The sequence below is a fragment of the Rana temporaria genome, chromosome 3, assembly GCF_905171775.1.
Source record: "Rana temporaria chromosome 3, aRanTem1.1, whole genome shotgun sequence".
NCBI lineage: Eukaryota > Metazoa > Chordata > Amphibia > Anura > Ranidae > Rana > Rana temporaria.
In genome coordinates this window covers 364439656-364455661 of record NC_053491.1, presented here as the reverse complement: position 1 = coordinate 364455661, position 16006 = coordinate 364439656, and the positions used below count along the sequence as shown (strand labels likewise).

Sequence of the window (16006 nt, the reverse complement as noted above, 5' to 3'; positions counted from 1 at the left end):
ACAACAATTAGAAGCTTATGTCACACATCACCCACTCTTCTAACCACTTGAAGAAAAAGCCCTTTCTGACACTGTTTGTTTACATAAAAACATATTATTTTTTTGCAAGAAAGTTAAGTTGAACCCCCAAACATTATATATTTTTTTAAAGCAAAGGCCCTACAGATTAAAATGGTGGGTGTTGCAAATTTTTTTTCCACACAGTATTTGCGCAGCGTTTTTTCAAACGCATTTTTTGGGGAAAAAATACACTTTTTTTATTTTAAAGCACTAAAACACACTATATTGCCCAAATTATTGATGAAATAAAAATTATGATCTTAGGACGAGTACATGGATACCAAACACGACATACTTTAAAATTGCGCACAAACGCGCAGTGGCGACAAACAACATACATTTTTAAAAGCCTTTAAAAGCCTTTACAGGTTACCACATTAGATTTACAGAGTAGGTCTACTCCTAAAATTACTGCCCTCGATCTGCCCTTCGCGGTGATACCTCACATGCATGGTGCAATTGCTGTTTACATATGACTCCAGACCGACGCTTGCGTTCGCCTTTGCGCAAGAGCAGGGGGGGACAGGGATGCTTTTTTTTTTTTTTTTATATATATATATTTATTTCGCTTTTTTTATTTTATTTGTTAACTGTTCCTTCCATTTTTTAATTTTTTTACCATTTTTATTGTTATCCCTTATAATAGCAATAGTTAGTGACAGGTACTCTTTTTTTTTTTAAATGGGGTCTATTAGACCCTAGATCTTTCCTCTGCCCTCAAAGCATCTGACCACACCAAGATCGGTGTGATAAAATGCTTTCCAATATTCTCAATGGCGCCGTTTATATCCGGGGGGGGGGGATATTCCCTCCCACTGAATGTAAAAGCAGTCTAGAGGCTAATTAGCCGCTAGGACTGCTTTTACATGAAAGCCGACCGCTGGCTGAAAAGAATGATACCAAGATGATGCCTAAACCCGCAGGCATCATTCTGGTATAACCATTCAAAGTCCAGCAACATACCAGTACGTTGATGGTTCTTGTTGGACATGTATTGTAATCTTTTTTTTTCATGCAGCCTGTTGGCTGAACGAAAAAAAGATTGATCGGTGGGTATGCCCACCATTAGAATACCTCCCTTCATCCACCCACTTCTAATGATGGGCATACATGCACCATTTATATATGCCGAAGCATGGGGGCATCCTCCCGCAAAAAAGTTATGCCGCGTACGGTCAGACTTTTCTATGCCGCGTACACACGGTCGGACTTTTCTATGCCGCGTACACATGGTCAGACTTTTCCACGGGAAAGCCTCCGTAGGAATGTCAACCGTATGTACGCGGCATTAGGAGCAAAATCGCTCCTCCGCCCCTAATGCCCCCATTCTTCGGCATATATGCTCTTTTTTGAACTGTGGTGGTGAAATCACCTCCTACAGCATTGGAGTCGCGGCTTTATATATATCGTGGGAGCAAACGCTGTTGCTGTCACGCTAAATAAATCCGCACTGCAACTGAATGGCGTACCTGCTAAGCAAATGATGGTTAACATTAAAACAAAGTAACATTCCAGTATAACAGTAAGATCATACCATACCTGCAAAGCAAATACCTATAAAAAAAACATAGTAAAAAGTAAAACATTTTTTAACGCAACCTGTGCCTAAAATATATATATGCCGAAGCTTGGGGGCATCCTCCCGCAAAAAAGTTATGCCGCGTACGGTCGGACTTTTCTATGCCGCGTACACACGGTCGGACTTTTCTATGCCGTGTACACATGGTCAGACTTTTCCACGGGAAAGCCTCCGTAGGAATGTCAACCGTATGTATGCGGCATTAGGAGCAAAATCGCTCCTCCGCCCCTGCTGCCCCCATGCTTCGGCATATATGCTCTTTTTTTTAACTGTGGTGGTGAAATCACCTCCTACAGCACTGGAGTCGCGGCTTTATATATCGTGGGAGCAAACGCTGTTGCTGTCAATATAAATAAGTCCGCGCAACAGCTGAATGGTGTACCTGAAAACAGTAAAGTAAATTACATACCTGAAAAGCAAGCATGAAAAAACATAACAACAATAAAACTTTGCAGAATAGAATACAGTAAAAAAGAGAAGAACAATAGAGAGAGAATAGAGAGGGAGAGAACAATAAAACAACAACTATTTTTGGTTTTTTTATTTTTTCCTTTTTTTTTTTTTTTAACACTTTTTTTGTAACTGTTCAACTTTTCGGTTCCAGGTTTGGGTCTCTCAAAATGCGATGGAATCTTGGGAGACCCTGTGTAAGTGAGCCTATCCTGTGAAATGTTTCACCCTACACTAAAAATTAACTCGTGTGTGGAAGCGTTCAAAACATTCCCCAATACAAAGACCAGGATTGTCAAGACAGCGGGGACAAAAATAACGGGTGTCACGCCTAAATCCGCGCTTGGTACAGACACGACATCTTCTTTGGGGGGCTCGTTGGGTAGGGGTACTCTCGAGGAGATAAGAAAAATGCCTCTCATGCAGTCGGCTTACTGCATTTGGTAGGGGATGGTGAGGTACAGTACCGCCTGGATACAGGAGTTCTGTGATGATCTCCCTCTGGAATTGAAGGAAGGATCCATTCTGTCCTGAAGCTCTGTATAAGACGTGAGCATTCAGTAGAGCCAATTGAAATAAATGTAGAGACACTTTTTTGTACCAGCGTCTCGTCTTGCGGGCAATATGATACGGCGCCATCAGCTGGTCGTTGAGGTCCACCCCTCCCATGTTTTGGTTATATTCGTGGACACAGAGGGGTTTCTCCACAACACCAGTCGCCGTACGAATTTGTACTGTCGTGTCTGCGTGAAGGATGGTAAGAACGAAAACATTCCTATTGTCCCGCCACTTCACAGCGAGCAAATTTTTACACTTGCAGCAGGCTCTCGCCCCCAGGCTAAGACGGGCATCTACAAGCCTCTGGGGAAAGCCCCGGCGATTAGGTTGCACGGTGCCACATGCTCCAATCTGACGATCAAACAAGTGGCTAAAAAGTGGCACGCTGCTGTAAAAATTGTCCACGTATAAGTGGTACCCCTTTCCGAATAAGGGTGACACCAAGTCCCACACGATCTTGCCAGCGCTCCCCATGTAATCTGGGCATCCTTCCGGCTCTACCTGACTATCTTTGCCCTCGTAAACCCTAAAGCTCCATGTGTAGCCTGTGGCCCTGTCACAGAGCTTATAGAGCTTGACCCCGTATCTGGAACGCTTGCTGGGAATGTACTGTTTGAAAGACAAGCGGCCAGCAAATTTAACCAGGGACTCATCAACGCAAACAACCAGCTGGGGATTAAACAAGGCTGCAAAACGTTCGTTGAAATGGTTTACGAGGGGCCGAATTTTGTAGAGCCGGTCAAATTCAGGGTCTCCACGTGGACGACAAAGTGCATTGTCACTGAAATGCATAAACCGCAGGATCGCCTCGTATCGTTTCCTGGCCATGTGAGCAGAGAACACGGGCATATGGTCGATGGGATGTGTGGACCAATACATCCGCAACTCCGGAAATGTGTGTATGCCCATGTTGAGGGTAAGGCCCAGAAAGATCTTAAATTCGGAAACCTCAAGAGGTTTCCATTCTTTGGCAAGGAGAGACTGGGGGTTAGCGGCGATGTAGGTACCAGCATATAAATTAGTCTGGTCCACAATAGATCTATAGAGATCTTCCGTGAAATACAGCGAATAAAAATCAAGTGACGTAAAGTTCGCTGTATCCACCTGAATACCGGGTTGGCCAGTGAATGGGGGAAGTACGGGTTCTGCAGAAGTGGTGGGGACCCAATCAGGATAGGCGAATTCTGCAGGAAGGGCACTATGGGCACGACGGGCCTGTCTTTGTCTTCTTCTTGGTGGCAGCGGGACACTACTTGTGCTTGCCACCTCGCCAGCTTGAACTGCACTTATGGGACTCGCCACGTCGCCACGTCTTACTGCAGTGCTGGATGAACGACCAGGGTGTACTAGGCCGCTGGTGCTTGCCAATCCACCAGAAGGAATAGCGGCGCTAGTACTGGCTCTCTGCTCCATACGAGGGACCTGCGGTTCTTGCTGCTCAACAACATCAGAATGGGGTCGGGTACGCCTGGCCTTAGCAGGGACCACTACTCCGTCGTCCGAGCTATCTGACATGGAGCCGCTGTCGTAAACAGGATCGTATTCTGAGCCAGATTCTGTCAGATGCGTGACCTCCTCTTCTTCACTATCTGACATGCACAGAATCCTGACGGCCTCTTCACCACTGTACATTCGCTTTGCCATTTTGGGTTTTAAATTTAGTGGTACACTGGTGATGATTCACAGGTAAAAAAAGCACCTGACTATAGAAAGGAAAATGTAGAAAATGCTTCCAAAAAAACTGTTAGCGATCGCAGGGATCAACCTGTCTCTGCGAACGCTGCAGTTGTGTGTTGTGTTTTTGAAGTGACAGTGATCGATCGATACTGCACTTGGGTGGGTTGGGCTGGGCAGAGGGGGAAAACGCAGGTGCTAGCGGGTATCTGGGCTGATTCCGCTAACAATGCGTTTTTGGGTACCCTAAACTGCTGGGTGCGCTAGTATAGATCTGATCAGATCAGGTATCAATCCGTTCAGATACTATACCACTAAGGGGGGTGTATGCTTTGCGAGTGGGTGTAAGCGGTACTGGCACTAACCTAACACTGCCTGGGGCGACGCAGACCCTGACTGACGCTAAAATTTTATTTATATCACCCGCCGGGCGATCAGGGGGTTAAACCTTTATTGGGTTATATACGGCGGGTGCCCTGATGCCCTGATGCTATAAACAGCAAACTAACTAACCAGCGTCAACCGTAACACTTATACGGTGATCACTGGGGGCAATCAGGGGTTAAAAACGTTATTTATGGGGGTACCTAACGCTATAGAACCTGGCGGCGAACCTCAAAAAAAACTAACTGCCTAGCGGCAACAGTGACACTAATACAGAGATCAGAAAATCGATCGCTTAGTGACACTGGCAATAGGGGGTGAAAGGGTTAACTAGGGGGCAATCAGGGGTTAAAAACTTTATTTATGGGGGTACCTAACGCTATAGAACCTGGCGGCGAACCTCAAAAAAAAACTAACTGCCTAGCGGCAACAGTGACACTAATACAGCGATCAGAAAATCGATCGCTTAGTGACACTGGCAATAGGGGGTGAAAGGGTTAACTAGGGGGCAATCAGGGGTTAAAAACTTTATTTATGGGGGTACCTAACGCTATAGAACCTGGCGGCGAACCTCAAAAAAAACTAACTGCCTAGCGGCAACAGTGACACTAATACAGCGATCAGAAAATTGATCGCTTAGTGACACTGGCAATAGGGGGTGAAAGGGTTAACTAGGGCGGTGATCAAGGGGTTAAACCTTTATTAGGGGGGGGTAGGGGGCTACCCTGGACCTAAAGGGGGCTAAAACTAACTGCCCTAACACTTTTTTTCTGTAACACTGACACTAAATGCAGAAATCAAAAAATAAATGATCCCTGCATTCAGTGACACTATTACAGGAGACTGGGGGGGGTGATCGGCGGTGACTGAAGGGGTTAAAAGGGGGTTAAATGTGCCTAATGTGCTGGTGTCAGTGTGCTGCTTGGTGCCACTTACTTTTGTGATGTCTTCTCTCCTCAGCGGTGGTCGATATGACCACCACGAGGAGAGATCACACACTTCCTCCTTCCTGTTGTTTACACTGAACACAGGAAGGAGGAGGGGGGAGTGCAGGGATAGGCTGAGAGCGATCGCAGAGGGGGGAGCTGAAAACGGACAGTCGCCCCCTCATCACGGATCGCTTCTACAGCTTACCGACCCGCTCCATGTACCGGGGGGGGGGGGGTCCCGATCGGACCCCCCACCGCCTTCAAGCAGAGGACGTACAGGTACGTACATGTGCCTGTCCGTGCCATTCTGCTGACGTATATGTACATGAGCAGGTCGGCAAGTGGTTAAGGTAAATAATCTTTTATGTGCAGCTCCCTCCCAGCCCCCTTAAATACTTACCTGAGCCTGACCTTAATCCAGTGATGTGCCCAGGGCATCAGCACTGCTCACTCTCCCACCTCACTAGACTCAGTGAGAGCCATTTGCTCTTGCTGCTGTCAATCAAATTCTAGGGGCAGGACTGAGCTGCACTGTGTGTGTGTCAATAGACACAGCATCAAGTCCGCATGTGTGCCACCATAGGAGGTGACTTCCTATGTCAGCACACGGAGGAGAGCAGAAGACCAGAGTGCTGGCGGGGGACCCCGGAAGAGGAGGATCGGGGCCACTCCCCCACTGCTCATTGCACAATGCAGGTAAGTATGAAATGTTTCTTATTTAAAAAAGAAAAAAGGACCTTTACAATCACTTTAAAGAACATTCACCAAAGAAAATAAACTATTTATAGGAAAGATATTACAAAAGAGACAATGCAGGAGTAAAATAAGTAGGATTAAAAATGAAAGGTATTTGGCAAACATTTACCTGTTCTTTGATTCCAGTCCAATCTTTTGCAAGGCAAGTCCAATTTGTTGTATTATAGTCATTGGCTCATATGAATGACCATTAGCAATACTTCATAATTTTTGTGGGAAATGTGAGATACAGCTATCAATTGCAGAATTTTTTTTTTGTTGACTCAGTAGAGGGTTTACCAAAATGACATAACCAATAGAAAGGTCTGAGGACAGTGCTGCGAGGTGTTGGTGTGTTTTATAAAACTTCAGCGGACACTCTCTTAAAGCGGGGGTTCACCCTAAAAAAAATGTTTTCTTTATCTACCATCCCATCCATTTTTTGCTCTGTACTTATCGTTTAATCGCCCAGTTTCGTTTCAGACTCCGGTGGGGAAATAGGCCTTCCTATGAAGAGGGGAACATGATCGACGTCCGGTTATGGCGCGTCACGCATTCCAAAAATAACCGAAATTAGCCGAAATAGGACTCGGATATATACGGCGCCTGCGCAGTCAGCTCCTAGTCTGTGCGCAGGCGCCGTATAGCGCCATGAAGAGCCGAGTCCTACTCCGGCTATTTTTGGAACGCGTGACGCGCCATAGCCGGACGTCAATCATGTTCCCCTCTTCATAGGAACGCCTACTCCCCGCGGGAGTCTGAAACGAAACTGAAGGATTAAACTGTAAGTACAGCGCAAAAAAAAAAAAAAGGCATACTGTAGCTGACGCTAGTATGCTGGATGGGATGGTACATAGTTGTTTTTAGGGTGAACCTCTGCTTTAATGACAGTAATTCAAACTATATCAGTGTTTCCAGATGGCAAGGTTTTGCAGTCCAACAACCAACATATTATTGAACAGAATGAAATCATAATTTGATAAAGACCAAACATGACATAAATTGGATACCTATATCACCTAGATTTAAAGAGGAGCTAAAGGCATTTAAAAAAACTTAAATTTTTTTTAATATTTTATTTTATTGATAAGATCAACAGATGGCATTACAGATAATAAAAAAGAAAGAAATACCATTGTGTTGAGTTAGGTTTAGTACAAGTTAAGCCCCGTACACACGATCGGACCTTTGTCCGACCAAATTCACATCACGGACGGTATTCCATCGGAGTAGAAGAGAACATGTTCTCTATCTAAACTCCGATGGAATTCATCAGAATTTCTGATGGGGCATACACACGGTCGGAATTTCCGATGGAAAAAGTCAGTCGGACTTTTTCCATCGGAAAATTCCGATTGTGTGTACGGGGCTTAAGGAAAGTACCTACTATGCATGGCCTATCCATTGATAATCTGTATAACCAAAATCAAATCAAAGCAATAAAACTACAGTATATCTTATTGAGCTGTTTAAGGGTCAAATTGAGGAACATAAACTAAATATACATTTAATAGTCCCTCAAAAGTAGGATACCCTGTTCATCCAACTGCTGAGTTACGGCCTAGTTTCTTTACTATAGATAGATAATGCTATCCAAATACAATGAAAGTTACCTGAGAGACGAGGTTAATAGTTTTTAATGTCACTGGCATTTGATAAAAAGAGGGTGGCACTGTGTTAAGTTTGGGGCTCATCAGACCTCTTTATTATCCTAGATGGACTAACAAAATAGATTTTTAGCTGCTAACCTGAGTTTAGGAGCTACATGGAGAGCTAGGTTGAGGGTGTGGATTAGATTTAGGAACTACTGTAGATTGAGGATTAAGGCGAATTAGAGAATAGGTTGAATATGGGAAGTTAAAGTGGTTGTTAAGCCACTCTAACCTGTATACACCATTAGCATTGCCTCCTAATGTAGTATCCCTCTCTATGTGTGTGTGTGATTTATAAAAATAAATGCTGAAAATAACTAATTTCACTGCCAAGATTGCGATCATATGACTGGCCAGCTTTCTCCCTTTCTCCTCTGAAATTGCTCTGCTGATGTCAGTCTGGAGGGGAGGAGAAGAGAGCTGGCTGGTCGTGTGATCGCAATTTTGGCTCTTAAGACCCGGTTCACACTGGGGCGACTCGTCAGGCGACGCAGCCGCCTGACAAGTCGCGTCCCATTCTAGTGAATAGAACCGTTCTAATAGGAGCGACGCAAGTCGCTCCGACTTAGAAAAAGGTTCTTGTACTACTTTGGGGGCGACTCAGGGGGCGACCTGCATTGACTTCTATACAGAAGTCATTTTGCAAGTCGCCTTAGATGTCGTTCTTATGTCGCCTGGCCGAGTCGCCCCCGAAGTCGTGCCGCCCCTGTGTGAACCGGCTCTAAATGAGGTATTTACAGCATTTATATTTATAAATAATTAAAAGAGGGGGCACTGCAATAGAAGGCAGTATTGATGGTGTATACAGGTTAGTGTTATAAAAGCAGCAGGAGGGGGAGGGGGTGGAGGACACAGGAGCAGAGAGGAGAGCAGATAGCAGGCTGCTAATGACAGAGGCACGTAAACTGACCCCAGTGTCTGGTCTCAGCAGCCATCATACGCAGTGGTCAGTTTACAGAGGGGTGGGGAGAAACTGTCAGGATCAGCCACATTTTTTAGGTGTTACAGGGGGTCAAATGACATAGGACAAGCTCTGTGTCATATAACATGCTTTAAAAGAGCAGGATCCATTTTTTTTTGGGGTTAACAAGGTGAGAGTAAAGGATCTAGGTTTTTGTGGAGGATAAAGCGGAGGCGGAAGGGTTGTGATTAAGTTGCCTGTGAGGTATAAAAACATCCAGTACCTATCCATGCCTCCATTATTAAGTGGACCAATTCCTAATTATCTGCTTTTGCATAACTACTGGTAAAATAACATGCTCTTTTGTAGTTATCACATTACCTTGCAAAATGGTAACTGCTCTATTGTATGATATATGCCCCGATCTGATTGTGGTATTAGATGCTTTGTTTCACACAGAATAATACATGTGTCTGTCTCTGCTTTTCTAGAACACAGAGAACATGAGTGCCACCATTCAATCATCAGATCTGGAGACCATCTACCTGGCTGACCCCAATGAGACGATCCCTTTTACTGCTGGAAACCAGACCTACATTATTGACTGCCGAGGTATGCAGCAGGTTCTTTATATTAAATCAGCAAAATGTACCTGTTCATTGAAGTTCAAATAATTTAATAGGACAGTGGACAGTGAATTGTGTAGTCTAGACTGTTTGCACACTGAAAGACTTCTGGGTTTTATTTCATAGGATGTCAAATGCTTCAGTGAAGCAATGTTAATAATCCTGTATACAGGGTACTATGGGTACTAACCAACAGGATGTTACTGTAAATCAGTGGTCTCAAAGTACCGGCCCGCGGGCCATTTGGTGGTGAGCCGTTGGTATTACAAGTTAAGCATTACAAGTTAAACAGCAATTCTAATGTAATTTTACACTATTTTCACTGCCATCTTCTCCCTCTAATTGGAACCCCCAAACATTATATATATTTTTTATCCTAACACCCTAGAGAATAAAATGACGATCGTTGCAATACTTTCTGTTACGCCGTATTTGCGCAGCGGTCTTACAAGCGCACTTTTTTGGGAAAAAATTACACTTTTTTTAATTAAAAAATAAGACAACAGTAAAGTTTCCCCATTTATTTTTAATATTATGAAAGATAATGTTACGCCGAGTAAATTCATACCCAACATGTCACGCTTCAAAATTGCGTCCGCTTGTGGAATGCCGACAAACTTTTTTACCCTTTAAAATCTTCATAGGCGACGTTTAAAAAAATCTACAGGTTGCATGTTTTAAGTTAGAGGAGGTCTAGTGCTAGAATTATTGCTCTCGCTCTACCAATCGCGGCGATACCTCACATGTGTGGTTTGAACACCATTTACATATGCGGGCGCTGCTCGCGTATGTGTTCGCTTCTGCGCGCAAGCTCGTCGGGACGGGGTGCGTTTTCTGGCTCCTAACTTTTTTAGCTGGCTCCTAGATTCCAAGCAAATTTGTCAAACCCTGACTTACACCAGTGCTGGTGGTAATAATGCGCTCGCTGACACCAGTGCTGGGGGTTAATAATGTGTTCGCTGACACCAGTACTGTTGTTTTTGAAGTTTGAAAGTTTGCATGCGGCCCCCCATGGCATATGAAAACTTGTCTTGTGGCCCTCAGGTAATTTGAGTTTGAGACCCCTGCTGTAAATGCTTCAGTGAAGCAATGTTAATAATCCTGTATACAGGGGACCAGAGCTATGGCTTAATTGAACCACTTGACTCCCAGGCCAATTCTGACACTTCTCTCATACATGTAAAAACCAGTACTGTATACAGCCCTCAAAATTTACACTCGCATTTTGCGAGTAAATTTTGAGGGCTGGCAAGTGTCTGGCTGGCTGCTTGGGAGCAGGGGGGCGAGCGAGGAGAGGAGGAGGAGCCGCAACTGATAGGCAGATCACCCATCCCAGGTTTTGATGGGTGATCTGTCGATCAAAGTTTCCCGGACAAGAGGGGAGGGGCTGTATAAGACGCGCGCTGCAGGGAACACACAGCTATTGAATTGAAAGCTATAATGTTCCCCGCGGTTTGAACCATTCGGCTGCGGCTCCTCCTCGCCTACCCAGCACAGGTAGGATGCGGGGGAAGAACTCTGGCTAATATGTGTGTGGGGGGGGGGGGGGAGAAGAACTCTGGCTAATATGTGTGTGTGTGGGGGGGGGGGGGGAGAACTCTGGCTAATATGTGTGTGTGTGGGGGGGGGGGGGGAGAAGAAGAAGAACTCTGGCTAATGTGTGTGGGGGGGGGGGGGGGAGAACTCTGGCTAATATGTGTGGGGGGGGGGGGGGGAGAACTCTGGCTAATATGTGTGTGGGGGGGAGGAAGAACTCTGACTAATATGTGTGGGGGGGGGGGGAACTCTGGCTGCAATGTGGGTGAGGGGACTCTGGCTGCAATGTGGGTGAGGGGACTCTGGCTGGAAAATGGGGACATTTGCTGCATTGGTAGACATGGGCAGGCTGCATTTTTGGGCACAGATTAAGTTGTTGGTAATATTTATTACTTAATTCTACATAAAACATTTAAGTGTAATTTCATGAGATTTATGAGGGCGTGTCTAGGGGCGGAATTAGGGGCGGGACATGGTAGGGGTTGGGCGGGGCAACTGGTGGCGAGTATGCCTTGAGGCCTGGCTAGTAGCTCAGGACTTGAAATTTTGAGCCCTGCTGTATATACTCGGGTATAAGCAGAGCCGAGTATAAGCCGTGGTACATAATTTTAGCCCAAAAAACTGGGAAAACGTATTGACTCGAGTATAAGCCTAGGGTGAGAATGCAGCAGCTACTGTAAGCGGAAAAGAGGATCAACATTGCCCATTTGCACACCTCACTGTGCCCATTTGCACGCCTCACTGTGCCCAACCTCACTGTGCCCATTGCAACCTCCCTGTGCCCAAACTCACTGTGCCCAACCTCACTGTGCCCATTCTCACCGTGCCCATCCTCACCGTGCCCATTCTCACCTCACTGTGCCCATTGCCACCTCACTGTGCTCAACCTCACTGTGCCCATTGCAGCCTCCCTGTGCCAGAGTCAGTGTACCTGAAATTCTTGACCGGCTGCGGGCATCCATTCATTGTTTAAAAGTCATGGTCTCCTCCTGGTCCTGTTCTGTGATAGGCGTTTCCCAGCAGCCTATCACAGATGTCTTCTCATCCTCGGACTCAGTTTCCCAGCAGAAACTGTGTTCAGTGTTCCGCCAATCACGGACGTCTTTTCATCCTTGGACAAGAGAACGTCCGTGATAGGTGGAACACTGAACACAGTGTCTGCTGGGAAACGCCTATCACGGAAGGGAGCAGGGGGAAGCCGCGATATTTAAACAATAGACGGTCGCAGACCTTCAGGTACACTGACTTGAGTATAAGCCGAGGGGTGTATTTTCAGACCTAATACAAGGGCTGAAAAACTCGGCTTATACTCGAGTATATACGGTATTTTATTTGTTTTACTAGATAATGATAATTACAGCAGGGGTTGACAAATTTGTTTGGAATCTAGGAGCCAGATAAAAAAGTTAGGAGCCAGAAAACGCGCCCCGTCCCGACGAGCTTGCGCGCAGAAGCGAACACATACGTGAGCAGTGCATGCATATGTAAACGGTGTTCAAACCACACATGTGAGGTATCGCCGCGATTGGTAGAGCGAGAGCAATAATTCTACCACTAGACCTCCTCTGTAACTCAAAACATGCAACCTGTAGAATTTTTTAAATGTCGCCTATGGAGATTTTAAAGGGTAAAAGTTTGTCGCCATTCCACGAGCGGACGTAATTTTGAAGCATAACATGTTGGGTATCAATTTACTCTGCGTAACATTATCTTTCATAATATTAAAAAAAATGGGGATAACTTTACTGTTGTCTTATTTTTTAATAAAAAAAAGTGTAATTTTTTCCCAAAAAAGTGCGCTTGTAAGACCGCTGCGCAAATACGGCGTGACAGAAAGTATTGCAACAATCGCCATTTTATTCTCTAGGGTGTTAGGAAAAAAATGTATATAATGTTTGGGGGTTCTAATTAGAGGGAAGAAGATAGCAGTGAAAATAGTGAAAAATTACATTAGAATTGCTGTTTAACTTGTAATGCTTAACTTGTAATACCAACGGCCACCACCAGATGACGCCAGCTTACACATCTGGTGGTAATAATTTGTAATACCAACGGCTCACCACCAGATGGCGCCAGCTCACAAAAAAAAATGCCAAAAATCCCCCCACAAAAACACTGAGCACTAATCTGCATGCTTACCCCTAAGCTTAACTACTTGCCGTCGCCGCACCGTCATAATACGTCCACAAGGTGGCTCTCCTAGGCGAGATCACGTATTATGACGTCCTACCCTTTAGCCGCCACTAGGGGCGCACGCGCGCCGCCGGAGGCGCGCGCACGCGCCCCCCGCTCGCCCCCGACTCCCGTGCGTGTGCCCGGCGGGCGCGATCGCCGCCGGGCACACGCGATCGCTCGGTACAGAGCGGGGAACGGGAGCTGTGTGTGTAAACACACAGCTCTCGTTCCTGTCAGCAGGGGAAATGCTTTTCTTCGGTTCATACACTGTATGAACCGAGGATCAGTGTTTCCCCTAGTGAGGCCACCCCCCCCCCCACAGTAAGAACACACCCAGGCATACTTAACCCCTTCCCCGCCCCCTAGTGTTAACCCCTTCACTGCCAGTGGCATTTTTATAGTAATCTAATGCATTTTTATAGCACTGATCGCTATAAAAATGCCAATGGTCCCAAAAATGTGTCAAAAATGTCCGAAGTGTCCGCCATAATGTCGCAATACCAAAAAAAAATCGCTGATCGCCGCCATTACTAGTAAAAAAAATATTAATAAAAATGCCATAAAAATACCCCCTATTTTGTAAACGCTATAACTTTTGCGCAAACCAATCAATAAACGCTTATTGCGATTTTTTTTTACGAAAAATATGTAGAAGAATACGTATCGGCCTAAACTGAGGAAAAAAAATGTTTTTTTATATATTTTTGGGGGATATTTATTACAGCAAAAAGTAAAAAATATTCATTTTTTTCAAAATTGTCGTTCTATTTTTGTTTATAGCGCAAAAAATAAAAACCGCAGAGGTGATCAAATACCACCAAAAGAAAGCTCTATTTGTGGGAAAAAAAGGACGCCAATTTTGTTTGGGAGCCACGTCGCACGACCGCGCAATTGTCTGTTAAAGCGACGCAGTCCCGAATCGCAAAAAGTACTCTGGTCTTTGGGCAGCAATATGGTCCGGGGGGTAAGTGGTTAAATTCCCCCTCCTCCCAGTACAAATCCGCTCCCCTGATAAAATTCCCACTCTCAGCACAAATCTTTCCCCCCCCCATGCCCTAAACCACCCCCTCTCAAATGCCCACCCCCCAAAAAAAATCACCCTTCCCAGCACAGATCTTTTACCGCTAAATTCTCCTCCTCTAGTACACATATCCCCCCCCCCCACTTCAAATCTCCTCCTCCCAGCACAAAATCCCCCAACTCCTCCCTCAAATCTTCATCCCCCCCTCCCTACATGAATCCCCCTAAATCACCAATCTTAGCACCCTCCCCCCCACAGTTTCTCCTCCTAGAACAATACCCTATGCCGTCCCCCCAAATTCCCCCTTCCAACATAAATCCCCCCCAATCTCCTTGTGGCACTACCCGCAGCTCACATGATACCACAGTGCCCAGGGCAGACGCTTTTCCTGCCCACCCCTTGTCCCAGCCCTGACTACAACACCATTTTGGAGTAAAATTGGCCATAGCGGCTATTTAATAACACATAACGAAATATAACAAAAACATTCCTTAAAACAGAAACAATGTTAATATTAAATACAGTATCAATAAACGTAAGGTTGCCGATCCTTGGAGGCAAAAAGTATGAAACATCCACATTGTATCTGCATAACTATTTACATGGTCTTCAGCTTCACCACACCAGCTCAGAGACAACCCCAACTCTGTGCAGATACCTCTCAGTTCAACTTTCCAGTTAAACCACCATTAACCTGTATTCCACATGGGACTCCATTACCTTAGATGGGTCCCTAATATGAAACATGTTAAAATGCCTCCAAAGACCCTAACTGCCATGCCGCTAACCATCCAAAGGGAATTGATCCAGCGCAGGGGCAGGAGGGCGGGAATTTTCTTCTTCAACGGTTCTCACCCGAATGCCTAGAACTTTTATAATACCGCCTTGAAGACCCCCTCCTCCCACTATGAACCCACCAATCGCTGTAAGTGCTCTTCTTATATTCATCTTATTTAAATGAACCCTCTCTTTCACTGATTTCACTGTTTACCCAGTCATGATAGCCCTTTGCTATTTTTTGTTTGTTTTTTTGCTTCGGGCTTACTATGGGATACAGTGCAGACAGAGTGACAGGAACTGAATAATCCAGTATAAATGGTAAAGAATTTTGGGTAATTTAAATAAACTGTATTGCATGTAAATTACTCTAATTATGTAGAAATAAGGAAAAGCAAAATGATGTCAAGTTTTCCAGAAGTCTGCACACCTGACCATCACACCTATATGAGCTTGTTGGACAACCCAATGTATTAATATGGAGTTTCCCTCTCTGGGGCTCTAACATTATGGAAAGGCTTTCTATGAGTAGTTGTAGATATGAATGAATGTAGCAGTAACAACAAAAATAAAGTTATTTACATAAGCACAATAATCTGGCAAAAAGAAAGACGTATAAAGGTACGACTTAAAGCCCAATTACGGGCAAAAAACGTTTTCTCTTTCTGTGGGGCTGTGTTTGCACTGTAAGGGTTAACTGCTCGTTTTGTCCAGGGGACAGGAGAAGGCCTAAAGCCTTGTACACACGATCGGACTTCCATTGGACAAATCCGTGGATTTTTGTCCGAAGGGCGTTGGACATGAACTTGTTCTACATACAGCCGGCAGAACATTTTCAGCCAACATACACCAAACCATGTGTTTTTTCAGCTCTTTACTGCCACCCATGGGCAACTTCTGCTATTGTTGTCTGATGTTTAGCATTGGTTCGGAGCATGCGTGATTGTAC

The 16006-nt window shown here is 45.1% G+C and overlaps 1 protein-coding gene across 1 annotated transcript in view; it reads left to right on the top strand.

Annotated features, from left to right (window-relative positions):
- Positions 1-16006, top strand: part of LOC120932740 (protein mono-ADP-ribosyltransferase PARP12-like) — an 85614-nt gene that overhangs the window by 31094 nt on the left and 38514 nt on the right. The window contains exon 8 of the mRNA XM_040345391.1: positions 9414-9534. Within this exon, the coding sequence (XP_040201325.1) occupies positions 9414-9534 (121 nt within the window). The remainder of the gene's footprint in view (positions 1-9413; positions 9535-16006) is intronic.